This window comes from Spea bombifrons, chromosome 2 (assembly GCF_027358695.1).
Source record: "Spea bombifrons isolate aSpeBom1 chromosome 2, aSpeBom1.2.pri, whole genome shotgun sequence".
NCBI classification, from domain to species: domain Eukaryota; kingdom Metazoa; phylum Chordata; class Amphibia; order Anura; family Pelobatidae; genus Spea; species Spea bombifrons.
The window spans coordinates 2,386,158-2,409,693 of record NC_071088.1 but is presented as its reverse complement, the minus strand read 5'-3'; the positions used below and the strand labels follow the sequence as shown (position 1 = coordinate 2,409,693).

Below are 23,536 nucleotides of genomic sequence, written 5' to 3'. Positions count from 1 at the left end.
CGCTTACCGCGGATCCTCCCAGCAGCGCCCTCCGGCTGCGGGGGTATCTCAGTCGGGTGAGAGGCGGGCAGCACACGCCGGAAGGGGGCATTAAGTTTGCCCCACAGGAACGGTCGGTTGTGGGGCGACAGCCATGGAGGGCCCTGAGGTGGATGACGGGGACAACGTCCTGAACATGTCCCGCCTGGGCCTGGAGAACCTCAGCCTGGAGCAGGTGAGCGAGGACCGGAGGAAGGAGACCCACCAGCTGCTCCTGGCCCACAACCGCCTGGTGGTCCTGCCGCCCAGCGTGGCCTCCTTCTCCGGCCTCCTGCTCCTGGACATCAGCAGCAACAACATGGCCTACATCGGGGAGGAGATCCTCGGCCTGACCAAGCTGAAGACCCTGCTGGCCAAAAACAACCGCCTGGACGAGTTCTCTCTGCCCAAGGAGCTGCCGGCCCTGCGGCTGGAGGTCCTGAATCTCAGCGGGAACCGCTTCGAGGAGATCCCCAGCCAGATCCTCCACATGCAGAGCCTCAAATCCCTGTCCTTCGGGGGGAACCGACTGAAGAGCATCCCGGCTGAGATCGACAACCTCATCAGGTGAGTCCTGGGGGCCACAGAGCCGGAGGGGGGGGCACAGACCTCTCTGAGGGGCCACAGAGCAGGAGGGGGGGGCACAGACCTCTCTGAGGGGCCACAGAGCAGGAGGGGGGGGCACAGACCTCTGTGAGGGGCCACAGAGCTGGAGGGGGGGCACAGACCTCTGTGAGGGGCCACAGAGCTGGAGGGGGGGCACAGACCTCTCTGAGGGGCCACAGAGCTGGAGGGGGGGCACAGACCTCTGTGAGGGGCCACAGAGCCGGAGGGGGGGGCACAGACCTCTGTGAGGGGCCACAGAGCCGGAGGGGGGGGCACAGACCTCTGTGAGGGGCCACAGAGCCGGAGGGGGGGGGCACAGACCTCTGTGAGGGGCCACAGAGCCGGAGGGGGGGCACAGACCTCTGTGAGGGGCCACAGAGCCGGAGGGGGGGGCACAGAGCCGGAGGGGGGGCACAGACCTCTGTGAGGGGCCACAGAGCCGGAGGGGGGGCACAGACCTCTGTGAGGGGCCACAGAGCCGGAGGGGGGGAGCACAGACCTCTGTGAGGGGCCACAGAGCTGGAGGGGGGGCACAGACCTCTGTGAGGGGCCACAGAGCCGGAGGGGGGGGGGGCACAGACCTCTGTGAGGGGCCACAGAGCCGGAGGGGGGGGGCACAGACCTCTGTGAGGGGCCACAGAGCCGGAGGGGGGGCACAGACCTCTGTGAGGGGCCACAGAGCCGGAGGGGGGGAGCACAGACCTCTGTGAGGGGCCACAGAGCTGGAGGGGGGGCACAGACTCCTCTGAGGGGCCACAGAGCCGGAGGGGGGGAGCACAGACCTCTGTGAGGGGCCGGAGGGGGGGGGCACAGACCTCTGTGAGGGGCCGGAGGGGGGGGGGCACAGACCTCTGTGAGGGGCCGGAGGGGGGGCACAGACCTCTGTGAGGGGCCACAGCGCCGGAGGGGGGGGCACAGACCTCTGTGAGGGGCCACAGAGCCGGAGGGGGGGCACAGACCTCTGTGAGGGGCCGGGGAGGTCACTTGATGTTACATTTTCCTATAAATCTGTCTCTGGCTGAGAGTGTGGAAGCCGCCGTTCCGTCATTTACATGGATTAGAGTGTAAGCTCCTGGGGACCAATGATTGTCATCAAAGCCCTGGACCAGTTTGTGGCCCCCTGCGGACCGGAGTTGTCTCCCTTAGCTTTAAGCTGCTGAGAGCGGCAGGAAGTGGGGCGTGTGACAGTGAATCGCTTCCCCCGGGGCTGATGGAGCTGACGCCGGGCCCCGTTGCATGGGGTAGACATACGGCTCCTGAATCTGAGACGAGACCAGCGACTGATTAAGGTTTGAGTCGTTACAGCAGGAGAGACGGCGACTAGACGGGGGCCGGATGGGGCCGATTTGGTGGCAGGGTTCCAGGGCTTTGTGATTGGTCGCCGGCAGGGTGCCGGGTTTCTATTCACAGATATGTTTATTAGATCCCCGCGTTATGGGAGCCGACGTCTTAATTACCTGTTCTCAGGATCTGGGGGTTATTCCTCCCCGGTAAGTTCTCTGCCCTATTGTTACGTGCCCCGTGTAGAAGCCTCGGGGTATATTTTGGGGGGGGGTATTTGGGATTGATGGCTCTTCTGGGGCCTCCGCCGGGGCTTTTGTTAGTTGGGGGGTCCGTCCAGCTCTAGTCACTCCATCCCGGTGGGAACTTTTTCCGATGCCTTATCTCTGTCCCAGGTGGCCGAGGACATGCGCGGCGCGCTGAGTGCCGTCACTGATACCCCGCAGACTATCGCACTCCCGGCAATTAGCAGTGATAAGCACATTCTGTTTATTAACCCCTTCCAGCTTGCGTTTATTTCTGGTTGTTATAGTAACGCATTATGCAGGGGGGGGCTCTCGCTGCCGGTGCGACCGGTTCCTCGGTTCTTTACCGGCCTTTATTCCTCCCCTCCTTGGAGCCAAACTTCCTCCTTCAAACTCCTTTGAGGTTTTTGGGCCGCCTGTCACGTGAGATTGGAGGGAGTTCGGCCCCCGGCAGCTCGTTCCCCGAGCCGAGGAATTTTGTGGTCTTTGGACCCGTCACATTCTGATGACCTGTACCCCCCCGCCCCCTCTGTTGTGGCCCCCGCTGCCCCGTACCCCCGGGACACAAACTGCAGAACCTGCTTGCCTTTATAATCCCCGCGTTGAACCCCCGCTGGTAATGTGTGGGGGGGAGTTGGCAGTTTGCCCCCCCCCCCCGGCCCCCGCCCCTGTTTATTTGCTCCGGTTATAAAGTGTGTATAAAGTTCATGGCAGCAGATGATCTGCCGGGGGGGGGGGTGGGGGGGACGCGTTCCCCATTCCTGGAAACTCTGATCGTTAACCCCACGCGCCCCAGATCCCGGCGATGAAGAGCACACCTAAAAGCCCCCCCGATACTCTATCTACTTTACGTGGGGGGCGCTGGAGACCAACGTTACACACAGCATCCCCCTCAATGGATCCAGCCGTCGGGTGTTAATCGCGTTCATTCATTAACCCCGGAGTGCCTGGCATCTTCTCACCGCTGACTCGCTTCTACTTGGTGACTATTAACCCTTCCCGTACCTTGTGCTTTTTAATGGGTTTATAGTCAAATCTGAGACTGAGTCAGCGGGGGTTATTTATACCGAGCAATTCTGGCTCAGAGGTTAAAGTTGTTGCCTGAGATATCTCGGCCCCCGGGCCGTCTTTATCTTCTACGTCACAGAGATCGTCCAACCCTCGCCCTCTTTTTCTCTTCCAGCCTCGAGTTCCTCTACCTGGGCGGCAACTTCATCTCCTCCATCCCCCCGGAGCTGGCCAACCTGCCCTATCTCAGCTACCTGGTCCTCTGCGACAACCGCATCCAGAGCGTCCCCCCGCAGCTGGCACAGTGAGTCTGCAAAGCATGCGCTGCTTAGTAGAGCGTCCCCCCGCGGCTGGCACAGTGAGTCTGCAAAGCATGCGCTGCTTAGTAGAGCGCCCCCCTGCAGCTGGCACAGTGAGTCTGCAAAGCATGCGCTGCTTAGTAGAGCGTCCCCCCCGCCGCTGGCACAGTGAGTCCGCAAAGCATGCGCTGCTTAGTAGAGCGCCCCCCCCGCAGCTGGCACAGTGAGTCCGCAAAGCATGCGCTGCTTAGTAGAGCGTCCCCCCGCGGCTGGCACAGTGAGTCCGCAAAGTGTGCGCTGCTTAGTAGAGCGCCCCCCCGCAGCTGGCACAGTGAGTCCGCAAAGCATGCGCTGCTTAGTAGAGCGCCCCCCCGCGGCTGGCACAGTGAGTCCGCAAAGTGTGCGCTGCTTAGTAGAGCGCCCGAAGCCCCCTCCCCCCCCGCGCGGCTGGCACTCTCGCTGTCTGCCTCGCTTGCTCACTCGCTGTCTCTCTTCTCCAGGGTCCATTCTCTGCGCTCACTCAGTCTCCACAACAACCTCCTGACCTACCTGCCCCGCGAGATCCTCAGCCTGGTGCAGCTGCAGGAGCTGAGCCTGCGCGGAAACCCGTTGGTGGTGAGGTTTGTCCGGGATCTCACCTACACCCCGCCGACGCTGCTGGAGCTGGCCGGACGCACCGTCAAGAGCCGTGGCATTCCCTACTCCCCCTGGGAGCTCCCCGAGAACCTGCTGAGATACCTGGAACTGGCCAGCAAATGCCCCAACCCCAAGTGTGGCGGTAAGAGGACGGCGTCCGGGGGAGGGGGGATTGGATTCACTCGCAGTCAAGCGGATCAGGAAGGGCTGAGATTTGTTTCTGTTTTATAAATGTAATTAAATTACCGATCGGCCCCCGCGGCCCGGGCTCCTCTTTACTATAATCTTCTGTGATGTAATAAACGGATTCCGAGTGATGTAATTGGAGGATCGGATCGGTGCTGGATTCTAGTGGGATTTTGGGGGTGATTGCCGTACTGAAAGCCGGAGTTACCCCACCGGTTGTGGCCTCCGCTCGGGGGCCGTGTAACTCCTGTTTGTTTTGCCCCGCGTTGATTGGTGTTTTATTGCCCTCGTGTCTCACGCTGCGCTCTCCCTCCAGGCGTCTACTTTGACTGCTGCGTCCGTCAGATCAAATTTGTGGATTTCTGCGGGAAGTACCGGCTCCCGCTCATGCACTACCTGTGCTCCCCCGAGTGTTCGTCTCCGTGCAGCTCCGCGTCCCACAGCGAGTCGGACTCCGAGGACGAGGCCCATGCGGCGGCCCGCAGAATGCAGAAAGTACTCCTGGGGTGACCCTCGCGGACGCTGCCGGCGCTGTGCCTGCGCGAGGACGCGGAGGAGACGCGTGATCTGCCGCGACTCATCCCACCGGTGCTTCCAAACTACACACCGGGGGCTGCCGGCTCCTGCCGGTCCAAATGAACCCGTTCACTGCGGAGACCCTCTTACTCTTAAGACGGACTGAAACTCCCAGCACTCCTTCCGCTCGCTCGGCTCTTGCTACAGAGTTTTTGTTGAAGCCGTGATCCGGGGGTCAGACTGGATCCCTAACCGGATTTATTAACGGGACTAAATGAGACCAGATTTACCCCCGGGGGGGGGGGTTACATCATCTGGGGGCAGTTTCCGGAAGTTTTGTAGTGACTGCGTGATGCTTCAACGTACCGGGAAACACTTCCTCGTATCTCCGGCCCTTTATCCTGGCCCTTGGGACTGGCTGGTTAGGCGTTAAGGCCCCGGCTACTCGGACATTTCTCTGGCCATGTCCTCTAAGCGGCGGATGTAGTCGAGGGGGGGGTCCTCGCGCTGATGGCCGCGGAAGATCAAAAAAAAAACGTAGGCACTGCCTTTGGGGCGAAAAATACGATTATTTAGCACTAAAGAAGAAAATGTCTAATAATATATAATTTATATTTTACGTGTAATCGGACCGGTCGTCCCTCAACCACTTTGCATTAATGATCAGTTATTGGCCACTGGAGCAGGACTCGGGAGGAGATCTTTCAGAGGACGATTGGCTGGGTTTGGCCCTTCGTGTTGCGTCTGCCTCGTATACATCGGGGAGGAATTATTTCCTTTTATACTCCGTGGATTGGAAACATCCCTCTATATTGTGTTAACGCTGCTGTTCCACTAATACAACGCATTTGATAGCAAAACCTGAGATCGCTCTCGTGTTTCATCGGATTTCCGAGGACAGCCTATCAGAGGCGGCGTTGGTGTCACGTGATTATTACGCATTCCCTGGAGAATTATGAACGAGGCGCTTTTTCATGATTCGGAGAGAATGAGATCTCGGCGGGGTCGGGGCGCGTGAGGTGGATCAGCGCCCTGTAACACTCCCTACGGCGGCCCTTAAGGGACACCCCGGCCCTCGGCAAATTAATGCGTGTGAGCGCGCGCTCGAGTTCTTCGGGGCTGGATGGAGATAAAGCGGCCCCTGATATCTGTGATGAGAATGATTCCCCGGAGGTGCTGTACCCCGGCCGGCCCAGCGTGGCCCCTGAATACTTTAGTAAGATCTCTGGAGAGCCCCCGGGGGGGGGGGGCTGCTGTGCAAATAAACCAACATTAATCAATTGACCCTTTGCTACTTTAATTTAGTGCAAGGTTAACTGTTTAATGGCCGGCCAAAATCCACTCTGGTGGCCGTGAAATGCACCCCTTCATTAATAAGCAGGGTGGGCCGCATGTCACATGGTGCCTTATGGACGAGGGAGTCCCTTTAACTCATATATATAATGTATACACTAGGGAGGGTGTGAGAAGCGCTTCTGCCCTGCACGGTGCATTAAATGGGGGCATCTAGAATACAGAAATATACATCCGTTGTACAAAGCGGGGGGGGGGCAGACGGGGCCGGGGGCAGCCATGGACCTGGTTAGAAAAGCCGGAGATCCCACCACGAGCTCTGAATCGGAGGACCGCTGTCGGCGCACAAGAGCTTACACTTTAAACAACCTTTAAACTAACTGCTCTTATTGTACTAAAACCAAAAAAATGCCAATAAACTGTTTTTCGTATCATTTTAATGTTTTTGGGTAAGAAGCGCATGCAGCGTGTAAGTACCGGTGGGTGACTGGGCCACAGAGCTTGCAGTTTATTGGGAGAGCGGCCGTGCCTCCGAAGGAACCCTCACCTCGTTCTAGAGAACGTTCCGACAGTTAGGATTTGTACACCGCTACGGCCAGCGACGGATCGCAGTATATTTCCGGGTGCGAGGGAGGGAGGGAGCGCCGCTTGCCGCCAGCTGTTTGCTTCTTTTATGATGGAAAAAAAATGAAAACATTTAAAATAAAGACCAAAAAAATACATAATTTTTTTTTTTCGGGACCCCGGTAAGTTTTACTGCGGGAGACTGCTGGGGGTTACAAAGCCCCCCACAGAGGGCGATAGGCCTGTTGCTTTTGCTGTATGATACAGAGTGCGGGGGGGGTTTCTTTTTAAATGAATATTTTCGGAATGTTTGGTCCTAAATTATATCAGGAATTAGGAAAAAAGGTAAATAAAATTTATGAAATAAAGTCAGGATCAGCCCTGGTCCCCTTAAGGGGTTAAACCAGCCCTATTGGACACACTACACGCGCGCGTGTGTGATTGGTCTTCTCGCTAGGCTTTATTCACTAAACTGTGTGTTAACCCCTAATTGATTGACTGGACGGACAGACGGACGCCGCCGGCTCCCTGATCACCGAATGCGAAGTATAAATTACCGATTTCACTGAGAATGTGTATTTACAAAAGGTCTTTATTCGCTAAGCTGTGCAGTAATTGGTAGATTTAGATGGGGGCCGAAATGGGGGCACAGAAGGGGCACAGCACAGCTGGGGCCCATCTCATAAATCAATACTGAATGGAGGGGCAGGCTGGGGGCATCAATACACATAGTGCTGGCTGTGTTAAAATAGATATTTTTTTATTGTTGTAGCTTAGCCTGTCCGGATGTGGGTGTCTGTGTGGCAGAACCTGTCCTGGTGTGTGTGTCTGGGTGTCAGTGTGGCAGAGATTGTCCTGGAGTGTGTGTGTCTGGGTGTCTGTGTGGCAGAACCTGTCCTGGTGTGTGTGTGTTCGGATGTGGGTGGCAGAGATTGCCTGGTGTGTGTTTGGGTCTCTGTGTGGCAGAACCTGTCCTGGTGTGTGTGTGTTTGGGTGTCGGTGTGGCAGAGCCTGTCCTGGTGTGTGTGTGTCTGGGTGTCGGTGTGGCAGAGATTGTCCTGGTGTGTGTGTGTTTGGGTGTCGGTGTGGCAGAGATTGTCCTGGTGTGTGTGTCTGGGTGTCGGTGTGGCAGAACCTGTCCTGGTGTGTGTGTGTTTGGGTGTCGGTGTGGCAGAGCCTGTCCTGGTGTGTGTGTGTCTGGGTGTCGGTGTGGCAGAGATTGTCCTGGTGTGTGTGTTTGGGTGTCGGTGTGGCAGAGCCTGTCCTGGTGTGTATTCGGTCATCTCAATCAGTGAGGAAAATTAAAGGTTTTCTGTTATTTACTTTATTTCAATTTGCATATTTTATAGAAAAGGATTAGTGGCAGTAAGTAATGGCTTCAGACGCCCCGTGTACGATGAGTTTTGTTTTTAGTGTACTGATTACTCCCAATCAGCGCCCCCCTTTTTCGATGCGTGGGTCAGAAGATTGGCACAATATGTGGAATTCGGGAGCCAGATGGGCAGTTTTAGTAGCCGCAGAGGGGTAAATCCGTACGGAACATCAGAAGAGATTAAAAACCCCGTTAGATCCCCGGAAACGTTCTTGAGCCGCGGCGATGCGTCCGGATTATAATTCAGAGAGCGCGTCGGTGGCTGCGCCCGCCGCAGGGTCTCCTCGCCCGCCGCAGGGTCTCCTCGCCCGCATTTTTCGGGTCCTTTTCGTGGCTCTCGGACTCGCACCCTTTATCGCCTGTTTATGAAACGCAAGCTCCCTGCGCCGCCCGCGATTTTCTGCGATGAGTGTCGGCTTAATCCGCGCATGGATGACAGACGCTTGTTTTCCAGGAACGCGGGGGGCGAGTTTCCTGCGGCGTGTTTATGTATAAACAAAGCGCTTTATCTACTAAGTGCCGAAACAGACGTGTGTCATACGTGACGCGGCCCGGCTTCTGCTCCGAACGATCCCGTGACGTAAGTTGCGCTTCTTAATCTATTACATTGTTACGGGGAGGAAGGGCGAGACGCTTTACGGCTGCGCATGCCCCGGGACGCCCAACAAACTGAAACGCTTCACCCCATCCTCAAAATGCTGAAAATACCGCGTTTTGGACAGAGATTCCGCGGCCGGCTACGCCATGTCACTCAGTAACGCGGTCATTTAGGTTCCAAAAAACCAGCCCCTCTTTTACGATCCTTCTGCTTTTGATCCTAAAGAAGGCAAAATAAACCCCAATTCAGTGATTTTTCTTATTTTCACATTTAGGGGTAAAATTTCCTTCTTGACTCCAAAAGGCAATCAGATTTCTCCTCGGATTGAGAAGCTTTAAAATATTAATGTCATTACTGTGGGGGTGGTATATTAGTAGAACAGCCTCCCAGCAGAGGTGGTAGAGGGTAATAAAGCGAGGGTATTAAACACGCATGGGATCGGCATACAGCTGCTGAATGTAAGAGCTGCGCATGTTCAGACATTCACCAAACGGGCTCCAGGCGTTTCATTCCAGGAGAACTGCGATCGCTTTGGGAACGCATGGTAGGTAGTCACCGGGTAACTGGGACTGGTTATACTGGAATGGAAATGGTTGTTGCTGGTTGGTGGAGAGTCATCTTACTGTCTGCGCCGGCAGCACCAGGTGGGTGACACGAATCGCCGTGACGACTGGAGCCCCTCCCAGCAGGTAGGAAGGTGTGTCCCCAAAAATACGCTCGGTTTGGATGGGTTCGGAGAGCAGCGTCTGGCGGAGACGTTACCGGCTGCCGTGGGGTCAGGTTACCCGGGGAACAAACGCTTTCGGGGGGACGTAACCCAACGCCGGGGGCCGTGAGAGCGCAGAGCGGAACCGGATCGCAGCATCAGCTGTAACGGAGGTACCGGTGAGGGCGACGCGCAGGACCGCATGTAAGTGACCAGCCCCATCACACAGAAACCTGGAACCCGCCAGCAGATCGGCCCCATCCGGCCCCCGTCTAGTCGCCCGTTTCTGCTGCTGTAACGACTCAAACCTTAAGCCCGTCTTAGATTCAGGAGCCGTATGTCAATCCCATGCATGTTTAATACCCTCACTGTATTACCCTCTACCACTTCTGCTGGGAGGCTATTCCACTTATCTACCTCCTTGTCACCATCTAGTTTCAGCTCAGACTCTGTTGGGATCTGTCCGGATGAGGCTCGTCGATTTAATATCAATGACAATTTTTTAGTATTTCAGAATTAATTCAAAGTAGAACGTGGTGATTTCTGCTGATTATGTCAGAGATGGGACCCCCCACACACCCAGAGCCCCCCTGGAAGCGGTGATATGATGTAAGCTCCTTGGGACGGGGGGGGGCACTAGAATGTTTCACCCAGGGTTAAAAGGCAGAATGCCTTGAGGTTTGCAGTTGTCATGGTAACAGCAAAGTGTCAGTCTGCAGGTCACATGACCCATTTCATTTAAACCGTAAACATTATTTCACTAAAACGTGAAATCGTTTATTTATAAATTATAGAACATTTCGCCCCGTTCACCCCTCTCGCCCCATTTTTATTGATTAGAGGGTTGCAGGTCGGGCCGAATTTTATTGTTTCCCAAATAACGTCTCCGTCCTGATAAATACATCGTCTCCGTGCAACGAGTTAAAGAATGGAATTACTCGGCAGCATCTGGCCGCCGGCGACTCCTGTTTTATTAATGCCGCCGACGCTCCACTCGGGAGCAGAGATCACATGTCCTTTGTTCACGGAGGATACAGATACACATAGCACAAAGAGAAGTGCGATTTAGATGAAAAAGTGGAACAGCCTCCCAGCAGAGGTGGTAGAGGGTAATACAGTGAGGGTATTAACCCCTTCATGACAAAGCCCATACATATACGGGCTCAAAATGCATTGTTTTCAATGGGTTTAGGGACTGCCCATTGTCCTTAAGGGGTTAAACATGCATGGGATAGGCATTGGGTTCTGAGTCTTCAGTGAAAGTTGATTTTGTGAACTGATTTGACATTAAAATGACATAAAGTTACTGATAAAATGTATCGGCTCCGGGATTTCCTCGTCACGCCGGATCCGCCGCGTTTATAAAATGCTGTAACTTAGTGATTTTAGGTTTCCGTTGAATAGATTTAGTTTTTTTTGTTAATCGTGGATTTTGTGGGGGCCTCGGCTGCCTCTTTACTGTATCTCATTTTGCCCTCCTTCCGACGGCCATCATCCGGCCTGCCGCAGGGTGTCGGTGGAAGCGGCTGCCGGGGTGATTGACAGGTTGTCACGCGGCGCATGGTGTCAGGAGCTCCGAGCGAAATAATTCTATTGTCTGCTTTGAAGAATTCCCCTCTACTCACCCTCAGGACACCAAACTTAGCAACAGAGCCCTCACGGCGCCATCGTTTACACTCATTGTTTACACGCATTGTTTACACTCACTGTTTACACTCACGGCAAACAAATGTAACGTGTTGTATCCGTCGCATTGTGTCTGACATCAAAGGCTTTACTGGCCCCCGGGTCAAGACAAACGCCAAGAAGATGCCATGGGAATGTTCCAGGCTGAATGAGCCTGATGGGAGTTGTAGTCCCGTGATATCTGGATGCTATTAGCGTTCTCTGGGTTGGCATATAAATAAATGTATCCATTCTCCCAAATAATTATGATGTCACACAATGGCTGCCAAACGGGCTGGTTGGATCTGCGGTAATTATCTATATCTCATTGTTAAGAAGATTACGAAAAGGGTAGTAGGTGCCTGGAATAGACTTCCAGTGGAAACAAACACTGTAAAGGAATCCAAGAAAGCGTGTGACGCGCAGAAAGCTCTCGTAAGAATGAAGAACTAAAGAGGGATTCAAAAAGGGTAAAAATGGCGAATCAGCCCCGCGATTTCACTGATTAGAGCTTTCGATGAGGTCAGACAGCACTACAGCTCGATGTATCAGAATTCCACTGTCAGCTGCAGCCTGAAAATGTTTTTGGTGATGATGTCATAGTGTAGTTACAGAGAAGGTACGCACAGTACAGATGGTGTGTAAGTGAAACACGTTGTAAATGCACGGGGTGGGATGTTTGGCGCGTTGGCTGCGGGGGTCCCCGGCCTGTAAGCCCGCGGCTCGGTAACCCCGCATGGGGCCGGATCTCATTATATGAAAGCACGTTATGAAGTTGGTGCCATGAGGAGCGTGGGCTGACATGTGACGTGCTGCGTCCGGGGCTCCACGCTACATACCAAGCTGTGTCTGCCATCTCCCGCCGAGCTAAAAATCAGCTCTGTCCAGCGTGTCAGTCATACAGGGCGTTACCGGCCCCCCGACCCTTCCAGCCCCCCGTCCGGCTGCTGGGACTTCCAGTCCTCCCAGCTAGCTCAGACACATCAGAGCCGGAGCTGAGGAGCTAACACTCGCTGACCGGGACGGGCTGCAGGTAAGAAGGGTCCGGGCTCGGTAACGAGGGCTTACGACTCGCCTTAGAGCTGCGGTAATTAACCATTACACGGCCCCCCTGGACCGGCAATAATTAACTATTTTCGTGCTGTTTCAGGGTTTTTTTATTCATTCAGACGCTTTATAGAAAGGCAGCTGCGTGCGGATCCCCAGAATCACTCAGTGATACCCCCCACGTACTGCAGGGGGCAGCATTTTAAATGCCCCAAACCCCGACATGGGAAACTCAAAGCGGCTGGATTTTGCGACTTTTGATTTGTGAGCCGCAAACGCTACGCGCAGATATTTTTACACATTTTTGGGGATGTTTTTCCTGATATCCCGTCACGTGGGGCAGATGCCCGCTTTGCTTGGGGTATTTCTCTGTTGCTTTTGCCCGTCGGTTCGGCCCCACACCCGCTTCTTGCTGTAATACGTCGCCAGTCCTGGACGCAGCCATTTGTAAACCAAGACACGGCGGCGTCTTTTTGGGACAAAGAACTCTTTTATCGTGTGATTTTTGACATTTTTGGGTATTTTCATCCGTAAGCCGGATACTAAACTCGCTTCAATTCCAGCTAAAGCTTCATTCACGAAAAGATCAAGTTTTGGCCGTTTTGAAACGCGGCATTGTTTTCGGCGGCGAATGTCAGCAGGTTCTGGGCAATGGCATCGAACGCGGGAGCCGTGTCAGTATACCTGGCACCGGCTACCCGGAGCCGCTCCTTGCCTGAGCCGACACAATTACCCCAGGCTGAGGGGCGCAGACCGTTGGCTGCTTGAGCGAGAGGCGATGGGGTCCAGCTGGTTACCTTCGAGTCTCGCGCCTGTTCAGACCTGAGAATCCGGAGAACGTGCCCGACCTGGACTGTCTGGAGGCTTAGTACCCCAGGCCAGGGTCATTACTCACCCCCCCCAGGCTAGGGTCATAACTCACCCCCCACCCAGGCCAGGGTCATAACTCACCCCCCGCCCAGGCCAGGGTCATAACTCACCCCCCCCGCCCAGGCCAGGGTCATAACTCACCCCCCGCCCAGGCCAGGGTCATTACTTACCCCCCATGCCCTGCTTGATTGCCTCATACCCCAGGCATCTCTGACGTCACTAAGATGCTTTCCTCGTAACATCCAATATGTTCTGATCCGCTGCACACGAGGCTTCCTCTCCTCGCTGCTCCGGTTGCAGTAAACGTCTCTGGAAAAGCAACGGGGGCCGCACCAGACCCCCCCAATCAGCAAAGAGCGGCATAAAAGCAGCACAAAAGCCCCCCACCTGGAGCAGCGTGAGTAAGGGCCTGAAAGACGAGGTGGTTCCTCCGCAATCATCGCCCAGTAATGAGAGGTCGCCAAAGAGCGGGAGCCTGAGAGCTTTCTGCTGACTTGGCTTAAAAATAGTCATAAAAATAGTTTCAGCAGCAAAAGAGACGGAATTAAACCCAAAACAACGCGGAAATCACAAAAACTGACGGTTCTATAATAGCTAAATAAAATACCAGAGATGTTTCGAGGCCACCTTCTCGCCATTTATTGGGTGACAATAAGAGCCATGCTGAGTGGGGCATTTAGAAGAAGAATAATGGGGTTTATTTACCCCGTTTAATTTATAAAGCCGTTCCCTGCTGTTTCTATACACATTATCGGGGCTTTTAGGGCTGTAGAACCCTGCGATCCCCTCATACCCAGCAAACATTCTGACCTCCTAGAAAAGAGGGGCATCGGGGGAGGAGAGAGGGGCATCAGGGGAGGAGAGAGGGACATCAGGGGAGGAGAGGGGGCAAAGTGATTTAAGCCAAAGGACCGGCTGGCTGTATTTAGTGCATATAAAGCATTTTGATTTGTAGAAACTGTCATGAAATTGGGTTTAAAATAACTCCATAACACTAGCTTTGCATTTTTAACTGTGAGGTAACAATTCCCCCATGGGTGTAACGGGGTAACTTGTGCAGCCGTCTCCTTCAGTTCTGCCCCTTTAGCGATGACCCCGGTGTGGTTTCAGAGAGGTCTCGCAGGGCTGCTCAGTGCCATGGGGTTGATGTTGATTGCAGGCACGGTTTGCAGTCAGGTAAGTTTGGGTCTGAGAAATCTCTCACACGGCCTGAACTCTCCCCGTCTGTCTCTGCAGAGCGACTTCTCTATACTGGGAGCGACCGATGTCCCCCGCCAGATACACCGAAAGACACAGCCTGCCATCTAGTGACGGGTGACAGGTACTGCACCGGATCGTTGAGCGCCAATTCTTCAGCCAAGAGCGCATCCTCACACCGGACTGTTACCACTCAACCCCAATGGGACAGCAGAAATGAAGCTTCAGCTTTTACCCCACAAGAATAGAACCCCTTCCTACCAGTAATCTTTCACATTTTGTGAAAGATTAAGTATCCAGGACTCAGGGGGTGACTGAGGGTCCTGCACCGGCCCTAGCTGTCCCCCATCTTGCTGGAGACCTATGGAAGAGCCACTGACGGTGCCTGGGATATGGAGCCGGCCCTGAATTGCACTGACCTATCACAGAGTCGTTTGGAGACCACTTTGGATAGAGAGGAGGCTCTGGGGGTCCTTCAGGAGGTCTGCAGAGTGTCCAGGGTAAGGAATGAGGGGTATGCCCAAAACATCGTAGAGGGGATTAAGAAATACATACTATCATAATCTCTTTTCCCTACAGCCGCCAGACAGAACACGGATCTCTGCCGCCATCTTGGGGGTTTCTGGGTCACTTCTCTCCTGCGGCCTCCTCCTCGCCGTCTTCTTCTGTATCTTCACCGTGAGGTTCCGCGGGAACAGGTTGGTAACTTCGTGTCGGTACAGTGAGTGTGCGAACGCTCCTAAAGTGTCCGTGGCTGTTTAGTTCAATGCTCTATACCGCAGCCATCTGTATGGTCTGTGTGTCTGTAGAGACTGTGTGTCTCGGTGCCGGGGTACGGTGGGTTGTGTTCAGCGTCACACTACAGGCTGTGTTGTTTCAGGATTGTGAAGATGTCCAGTCCCAATCTGAACCTGGTTATCCTATTGGGCAGCGCTCTCTCTTACATCAGCGCCTTCCTCTTCCTGGTACAAGAACCCCTCATTTCCATGGAAACTGTCATTCAGGTGAGCATCAACCCCATCCGGCCTCCACGCCTTACCTGTCCAAAGGCCACGCAGTCAGCGATGTTACCGTCTATGTGGATCTTGTTTGGTTCTTTCCCATCCATGTTCTCCTCTCCATCCCCCTCCGTCAGCATCTTCATCCTCCTATTGTCCTACTTCTCCAAAACCTCTTTATTAACCAACCCCAAGCCTCTGGAAAACAGATTTGTTTGTATCAGAAGAAAGAATTTCCACCTCTCGCTGCCTTTTGTTTGTTGTGTGCCCCAGGTGCGGATCAGCCTTCTGTATGTGGGAATCACGTTGGTCTTTGGACCTCTGCTGGGGAAGAGCTGGCGGCTCCACAGAGTATTTTCACACCGTGTTCCCGATAAACGGGTGGTAAGCGATACAACTGCCCCCTCACAAAAATCCCATCTCTAACCCAACCGCGAACATGAAAATAATCATATATATATAAAAGCAAAAAGTATGAAGACTTTAACCTCGCAGTTACAGAACCATACATTATAACGAAGACATCGCACAGTAAGGTTTATAGAGCTTGGACCATCTTGTTGCTACTAACGCATTTCCCGTCAGGCTCCCATATTAGTGGCCGGTGGCCGGTACACTGTAAGAGCAGCTCTTCCAAGTGGCCACCAGCAGGAGGGCGAGAGCCGCCATTAACCCGCGGACTACAAGCTGCTATTAAAGATCCAGAAGCAGGTCCTTTTCATGTGCAGGATGGTGGCGGCTCCTAACCGCGTCCAATACTTTCTTCCGCAGATCATTAAGGATCTAACACTGCTTGGCCTGGTTGCTCTGCTCCTGTTTGCCGACTCCCTGTTACTCCTTGTCTGGGTCCTGTCTGACCCTGTGTCGTGCGTACGGATGGCAGCTGCCAGCATCAGAGTGAGTTTATTTAAGAATCGGCACGCTGTCTATACAAACATAAGAGCCAAAACCACCTTATTTTGCTCATCGCCCCAATTACCTTGTGAGAATGAGCCACCTCTTACCTTTTCCCAGGCCGCAGGTCACAGGATGCTCTGTGCCGTCTCCAGCACCAACTTCTGCGCCTCCCTATACGCTGATCTCTGGATAGGCCTTCTCGGTGGGTTTAAGGTAGGAGCGTTTTATCAGAACCTGGTGCGCGTTTGGAGTTAATGCAGACCGTATCCTTGACACTTAGTTACCCGTCAGTCTTTGTATCCCGATTCTCGCAGGGAGCCCTTCTGGTTTATGGAAGTTACTTGGCTGGTCTGACTCGTAACATCAGCTCTCCGCCGGTCAACCAGTCCTTGGTCATCATGGTCGGGAGCGCCCTGGTGATTTTAGCTGCTGGTGCCGTGATTTTAATTAATCGTTACTTTTACTCTTGGCCCAACCTGGTGTATGGGATAACATCCGGGAGCATCCTCATCTGCAGCACCACCATCAACTGCCTCGTCTTCATCCCGCAGGTAACCGAAACAAAGAGTTCCGGGACATTTAGGGTTTATTTCTACTTTCCGTCCATATGTTTTTGGTTTTCTGTGTCACGGCCTCCTTAATCTGGAGTCTGGAACAGGTGAGCAGGAGTGGATGGGCTAGCGGTTATAATTCAAGCTCCCAAACAAAAGATCCCCATCTTGAATGCATTAAAGAAATGGCTAGATTTGTGCAAATGCTATTTTTGTTCCATTCGTTTTCGGGCAACAAATTTAATTTCATGCCCTTTCAGTTCAGACGAAATTCAGAGTCTTTTTCCATTCGGATACGAAATTCATCTACGCAGCTCTGTTGTTCCGTCTTCTTTCTTGGCCGGGTTCTCCCAGGTATCAGCTGCGTTAACTCAGCCTCCTGGAGCGCTTCCTCAACAGGGCGACTGGAGAACAGATTCGCAGAGAAAGAGAAGTCTGCATTATTCCAGCCTCGGACTCCTGCGGCCGGGGCGCTCCGGGAAGCCTAACAGAGCTGATACTGGGGAGATGCTTGCTTTTGTTTGTTTCTTTGGGGGCCCCACATTTTTGAACATTCACACCAATTAATAAAATTGGCAAAAAATAAATAAAATAGATCAGGAATCTGAATGCACAAAACTAGAAATGGCCAATACCGGTATTTTTGTAACTTGACCATTCCTGCCTTTCTCTCTGTATTCATTTCGCTCGCCAAAACCTGTTTGGTTATCTGCCCCACATCCCAGTTACTGCAGTGGAGGCAGTTTGAGGAAGAACAAAGTAACAGCGTAGTCCAGATGGCCAAGTATTTCAATAGCCCCAGCAAGAGCTTCCGATCCATGTACAGCGAGGAACAGATCTACCAACTGCTCGGAGAGAACACGTCCATGAGAAGACTTCTGACCGAGGTGAGAATACCCCAGAAAGGGACCTGTGTGGCTTTATCTCGGTTCTGCAGCTGTGTTCTTCTGTACCACGTTGGGCAGGAGGCTGTTCCAGGCACTCACATTTTAGACCGTTAAGCAGATCCTGTTTAGTTACAAGCACTCGCTCATATATATCCATAAAACATCCATGTTGGCCAAATAAAATATATCAACTTCTACTCAAGTACTTTTACCAAAATTTGATTAAGTTTTTTTTTTTCTCGTTATTTACTGTTATCATTAATAAAAGGTTTCCTGGTTGTGATTAAGTGTCGTTTGATACTTCCCACAGAAAAATGCTGTTATAGAAAGCCTCCAGGAGCAGGTGAACAGCGCCAAGGACAAGCTGGTTCAGCTACTTAAGTCCGAAGAAAGTTTTGATGCGACGGAAGGCAGTGAGATAATCGCTTCGTCTCCTTCGGCATCAGCTGATCAACACATTGAAGCTACTTCAGGTGAAGCAGCCGTGAAAGGACCAAACCCAGAATCAACCACGTGTGATCCGGGATCCAAAGCGTGCGAGGCGGAGGACGTTCAAGGAGCCGGGCAGGATCCTTCTCCTGGACATCAGTCAGATGTCTCACCCGACCACACTGACGTACAAAATGAGTTACGGTGCAAGGATTCTGACCCCTCCGGGGGCTCCGGTCCAGCTAATCAGCTGACATCAAACTCCAGGAATGTGAGTTTCACCGAGAACATTTATGCAGCTCAGTGCCGCCACCCAGAGGTTAACGGGCGAAGCGCATACGAAGACTGGGAGCAATTATCGAGGAAGGTGAACTACGTCAGTAGTGATAAACTCCAAGAGATTCTGAAGGAGCTCAGCGTGGAGACGTTGCCGGGGTCCAGTCGTTTATCCCCCAGAAGGCAGAGACGGGCCAGCCACAGCGTCCACAGAGAACACGCACCCCTTTCCACCGAGGGTCTTCACAAGGTGTGTCTCAGCTTGTCCCCTTACCTTACACGAAGAAGACGAGGGCACGCTCACAATCAAAGGAGTCTCCCTACTAACACTCAGGGTCCCAGCTCAGTGCCTCCACCTGCCTGCTATATCATGAGAAAAGGTAACTGGAGCAGGTGTAACAGGGGTAGGGTCACAAGAGGCGAGAGAGCGGCCCACCCAGGTGAGAGCAACACGAAAGGGGCTTCTGATGACTTCACTCGAAATCACCCGCTTCCAGCCATCGAGACCACAGACCTGGGTGACCCGACGGGACAGGAGCAGAACATTAAAGAGAACGGTGTCCCAAGGTTAATGACAAGGACAGGCTGCTCCGCCATATCGGTTTCTATTACAAAGTGCCGCCAATCAGGACCGGAAGCACACGGGATGGGGATATTTGGGGGGCCCGGATCTCAAACGTCCTGTACAGAGACCGACTCGAGCAGCTCGGACGAGGCTTTTTGTTATTGTCACAGGCCTTACTGCGAACTGTGTTTTCCCAAGCTATACGACTCCAGCGACAGCTGCACCTCGGAGGCAGACACCGCGGACCAGCTGTATGGGTGGTCGCAGCAACCGGTCGTAAACTTCAAAGAGGACCTCAAACCGACATTTGTATAGCTGGACGGCAAGATCGGCCCCGGGGGCCGGGAACAAACGGAACTGAAATCAGATGTCATACCCAGCAACACTATGGATTTCACACGGGGGCCACAGAGACCAGAGCCGATAACCAGGCCTCGGGGACACTTCCAGGGGAGAATCCCTTCTCCTTAATGTAACCGCAGCCCCTTCCTGCTCCTATAAAGTGCTGGGAGAGGAGAGCTGGGGGGGGCTGGGAAGTTCCCAGGTATGTTAATTGCACAAGTTGCTCCAAATGAATGCGACGCCGAGCCAAACGAACACCGCGAACGCGGCAGAGCTAGTATCGCGATGACGAAAGCCAGTTTCACAAATTAATTTACTATTCAGAGAGACGGACAGAAATATTTAGGAGCTGGTGAGGGGTGCACCCAAGCAGCAGCACGGGACCCCCATTCGCTTGCCGTTACCCCGGCCTCTGTGGTTCTGGGGAAGTTAGTCTTCCGATGGTACGCAGATTACAAATGCAGTTCTTCTATCTGATAAAGATAAACACCAAATACTGTGTTTTATATAAATTTATAACGGGGGGGGCAGATTTACAGATCTGATACGAGCGATTGAAGTGGTTAATTAAATTATTGTTTCATTTTATAGATTGTTAAGTTATTAAAGATTTCTCTTATTGCGTCTCAATTATAATTTTTTGCTGGGTAGACAACTGCGACGAGACAGAAAGCAGTCAGTAAATAAAACAAGCGCTCGTTACGGGGAATGCGGGTGTTGCTGTCCGTTTAAACGAACAAAGTATCTTTCGGCTCTGAGGCTCCACGGCCCCAACAGGACCAAGCGACTTACAGAGTGAACACACGGAGTTATCGAGGACTGCCAGAAAGCAATCAGCAAGCGCAGTTTGGGAGCTGAGCTCGGGGTTGCGCGTCACATGACAAGCCAGCAAAATAAATAAGCAGAATGTACGGAAAATGCGTTTCTTTTCAGAGCTTTTGCAGCCATTAAATAATGATGTACCAGGTGGGGCCAAGAGGGGGCAGCGGCGCAGCGTTATAACCCCACAAAGAACCCGCAACTTTGTGAATAGAACAAATCTGTCACTTTTCCCAAATCCCACAGACTATACGCTAAATCAGGGGTGCTCAAACTGCGGCCCTCCAGCTGCTGCAGGACTACATCTCCCATACTCCTCAGCCAGCCCCTTAGCTGAAGGAGCATTATGGGAGATGTAGTCCTGCAGCAGCTGGAGGGCCGCAGTTTGAGCATCCCTGCACTAAATAAACCCATATAACGGTTTGCAATTTCCCATCCTCCACATCCCAAAAGGTGCTCTATATGATTGAGATCCGGTGACCGTGGAGGCCGTCGGAGTTCAGTGACCTCATCGTCAGGTTCCAGAAACCAGTTTGGGATGATGTGATTTGTGACGCGGTGCGTTATCCTGCTGGAAGCGGCCATCAGAAGATGGGGACGCTGCGGTCATAAAGGGATGGACACGGCCAGCAACAATACTCAGGTCGGCTGTCACAATGTTTACACGATCCTCAACCGGTACTAATGGGCCCAAATTATTCCTATTGTAAAGTTGCTGATTGGTTGAGGCAGCCTGTAAAGGTGGGGGGAATTTCGTAGCAGGAAATTGATTAGATAAAGCTGGCTCTGCCATAGGCTGCCCCCGACCTCACCTTCCATGAGCTAAAATAAATGCAACTGGTTAAATTAACACCTGGAAAACCTACCTGTAATCCAACATATCATAGTTCTATTAATATGCCGCATGGACATTTTTATATCCGGTTCAGCGGTTTCTAAGATATATTTAATTGAACGTTTGAACTTTGATTAACCGTTTCATATTTTCTCCCAGCATGCTCCTGACCACGCTTGTCTTGTCTGCTTATCGCTGCAGGGCTCGGGGTGGACCGGACTCCTCTAGCATACAGCGTGCATAAAATGCTTTAGAAAACGCTGAGCCATCGAACGCGGCGACGTTACCATACCTTAGGCAGCTTGCATGCTGTGCTGATTATTAATGGTGATCAGGCTCATTTAACCCTTAAGATCAGCCGTTCCCAACCCAGCCTTCAAGTCACACGAACGAGACAGGACTTGGGAATTATTGAATTCTATAACCATGGCCGGACCGAGGCAGCCCTGGCAATTTGATGAGTGCGGCCGGCCAGCAGACTAATGTGCGTTTGCCCGGTGCGTCGGATGGCCTGTCTCTACATTATTCTGCCTTGAGGACTGGGTTGCTGGACAGTATATGTTTTTGGGCACGGTCCCGTTTTTAAAGGCACTGGGGGTCGTGGGCTACTGATCCTCTGACCTCCTCTGGCTGGGCCCGGAAGCTGTGCTGCTGGACAGAGCTTCATCGCGTGGCCGCGTGTGTTCTCAGTCGCACCTCTCCCCACGCTAACCAACACAAGTGACTGCTTCGGACCCCTGAAATACCGGGGGCACATTAATGTACGCAGCGGGGTCCAGGGCATGTATGGAAAACGACAATGTACTTAAAGTGAAGCGTGTCCCCCCCACCCCCACTTATCAACGCATGTCCTGCAATCACCGGGTCTCTCCCACCACAAAACACTTAAAAGACTCCCCGACGCCGCGCTTTTCCGTGTCCGTTCCCGGGAACGCAGACAGGGGAATGGTTGCGCTGCAACTATATCTTTTAAGCGGGGTTTGCCGGTACTCAAAGCATATGCAATGGCAATCTGAGGATTGAGGAACTGTGAATCTGCCCCTTCATCCTGAGATCGGGGCAAAAACCCAGAAGGTTCCCGGGAATGTATACGGACCCCCTACCTTGGACCGCGGCACCATGAATGAAGCTGGCGTCTCCAGACTATTGCCACGTTTGGCCGGTGACCTTTAGATCTCAGGGTCGTGGGTTTATGTCATCCGTTCTATGAGACCCGACGTGATCGTCACGCCGGCAGCTGCGCCCCCGGCACATTCCTTACACTGCCTTTTATCCTACCCCTGAGCTGCCCTAACATTACGTAACTTCTGATTCCTCCCCTCCTTATAGTATTTTCTGCTCTTATCCTGTGAAACAAAAACGATTAAAACACTCAGCGTGCAAATCTGAGTATTAAAGTATTTACGCTCCCACCTGTCCTGAATGCCCCTGGGTATATAACAGGGCAACCCCAGCGCGGGCGAGACCGCAAACTTCCCTTACCCCGGATACCTTTAAATATACATTAATGGCCATAATGCATTTTTTTCTCTCATCGCAGCTCTGCTCATCAACGGGAAAGGCCCATATCTGCAATTATACTTAAAAATGTACTTTTATCACCCAAAACAATAGTTAAGGCCTTACTGCACAGTCAATGAAGGCAAAGACAGTTCTGTGAGGGATCAGATTGTTAGCTCCTTGGGTCAGACATTCACCTTATGCCCAACAACATGCTTGGCCACGAAGCCTAAAGTGACGATCGACCCTGAGACAGAACTACCAGCTATGGAAATCAGATTCTACGCTAAGCTCCCCATCACCATAGCAACTCAACATTAGACCGCCTAAATACGTGCTAAAGGTCACACTTCCGGTGTCTTAAAAGGATTTGCCACACCTACTTCCGCCCCCTCCTAGTTTCTGCCGCTGCTGCTGCTACTGCAGCGGCTGCACGCTCTCACCAATCACAGTCCTCCTTGCATTTTTTTTTTCTGGTCGCCTTTATCCTTAGGCGTTGCAGCAGAGAGGGATACGATAAACCAATGAGCGTTCAATAGACTGCAAGAGAAAGCGGGGAAGAGCAATGCACGCTTTGCATTGGCTAAGATCGTTAACGCCCTAGAAGAGGAGCCAATCGCATGCGAGTATCTGGAACGGTGAGGCACGGAGGAGGAGCAAAGGAAAGCGCCGAGCGGAGACTGGTTTCCTTTTTCATTGGTCTAGCGGTAGCTCTTTTCCCTGCCCATCTTACCAACCCTTTCGATGATTGGCTGTGCTTTGCTGGCGAGGGTTGTGGGCTTGGCCATCTTGGAGTGGGACGTCATTCAGGAACTGGCAGCAGTTTCCCCGCCCTTACTCCTATTCTCTATCGTACTTACGCTACTTCTGCAGCGTATTCGTGTAAACTTCGCGGGGCGCTGCGTCATTGTGAGGAGAAGGAGGAGGGCATTACAGGAAAAAAAAAAAAACCGACAGGCAAATGCGGTCAGTCGGACGGAGGGTGACAAAGGGAAAGAGCTCGATCGCGGAGCGGCGGATATCAGAGGAATCGGCAAGAATCCCCGCGTGTAGCTAGTGACAGGACCTCCATATCCCCCCCGGGAGGCAGGCGGCGGCAGTTCCCCTCAGGGGAGAGGGCACAGGGCGCTTCGGTGACATAACCTCCCAGACATTGGCCCCCAGGAGCGCCTGACTAGTGGGGGGACCTGCAGGTCGCCATTTTGAGTTTTCCTGTGAGAAGCAGCAGGCCTGGCCTTGTGGAGGAGCCGCCATGACCGTATTTTGTCTATCCTCCCCGCCCTCAGCTCGCTGCTAAGGGGCCCAGCTGCTCCAGGGGCCCCGGAGACAT

At 53.0% G+C, this 23,536-nt stretch overlaps 2 protein-coding genes across 2 annotated transcripts; both read left to right on the top strand.

Moving 5' to 3' along the window:
• Window positions 1-86: 86 nt before the first annotated feature.
• LRRC58 (leucine rich repeat containing 58) lies at window positions 87-4,828 on the top strand. The gene is made up of 4 exons (XM_053455211.1): window positions 87-585; window positions 3,334-3,462; window positions 3,958-4,235; window positions 4,596-4,828. Exons 1-4 carry the CDS (start codon window positions 134-136, stop codon window positions 4,787-4,789), a joined length of 1,053 nt encoding a protein of 350 aa, XP_053311186.1. The 5' UTR covers window positions 87-133; the 3' UTR covers window positions 4,790-4,828.
• Window positions 4,829-14,499: 9,671 nt separating this feature from the next.
• Window positions 14,500-19,144, top strand: GPR156 (G protein-coupled receptor 156). The gene is made up of 9 exons (XM_053457937.1): window positions 14,500-14,607; window positions 14,687-14,805; window positions 14,988-15,111; window positions 15,379-15,489; window positions 15,877-16,002; window positions 16,120-16,215; window positions 16,317-16,553; window positions 17,279-17,440; window positions 17,751-19,144. Exons 1-9 carry the CDS (start codon window positions 14,500-14,502, stop codon window positions 19,023-19,025), a joined length of 2,358 nt encoding a protein of 785 aa, XP_053313912.1. The 3' UTR covers window positions 19,026-19,144.
• Window positions 19,145-23,536: the final 4,392 nt, after the last annotated feature.

Bases quoted from the DNA above. Each gene is read 5' to 3' on its own strand.
- LRRC58 (XM_053455211.1), top strand. From the start codon at position 134: ATGGAGGGCCCTGAGGTGGATGACGGGGACAACGTCCTGAACATGTCC. The intron at 586-3,333 runs GTGAGTCCTGGG...TTTCTCTTCCAG, and splicing joins GAGATCGACAACCTCATCAG to CCTCGAGTTCCTCTACCTGG. The intron at 4,236-4,595 runs GTAAGAGGACGG...CTCTCCCTCCAG, and splicing joins CCCCAACCCCAAGTGTGGCG to GCGTCTACTTTGACTGCTGC.
- GPR156 (XM_053457937.1), top strand. From the start codon at position 14,500: ATGGAGCCGGCCCTGAATTGCACTGACCTATCACAGAGTCGTTTGGAG. The intron at 14,608-14,686 runs GTAAGGAATGAG...TTTTCCCTACAG, and splicing joins AGGTCTGCAGAGTGTCCAGG to CCGCCAGACAGAACACGGAT. The intron at 15,490-15,876 runs GTAAGCGATACA...TTTCTTCCGCAG, and splicing joins GTGTTCCCGATAAACGGGTG to ATCATTAAGGATCTAACACT.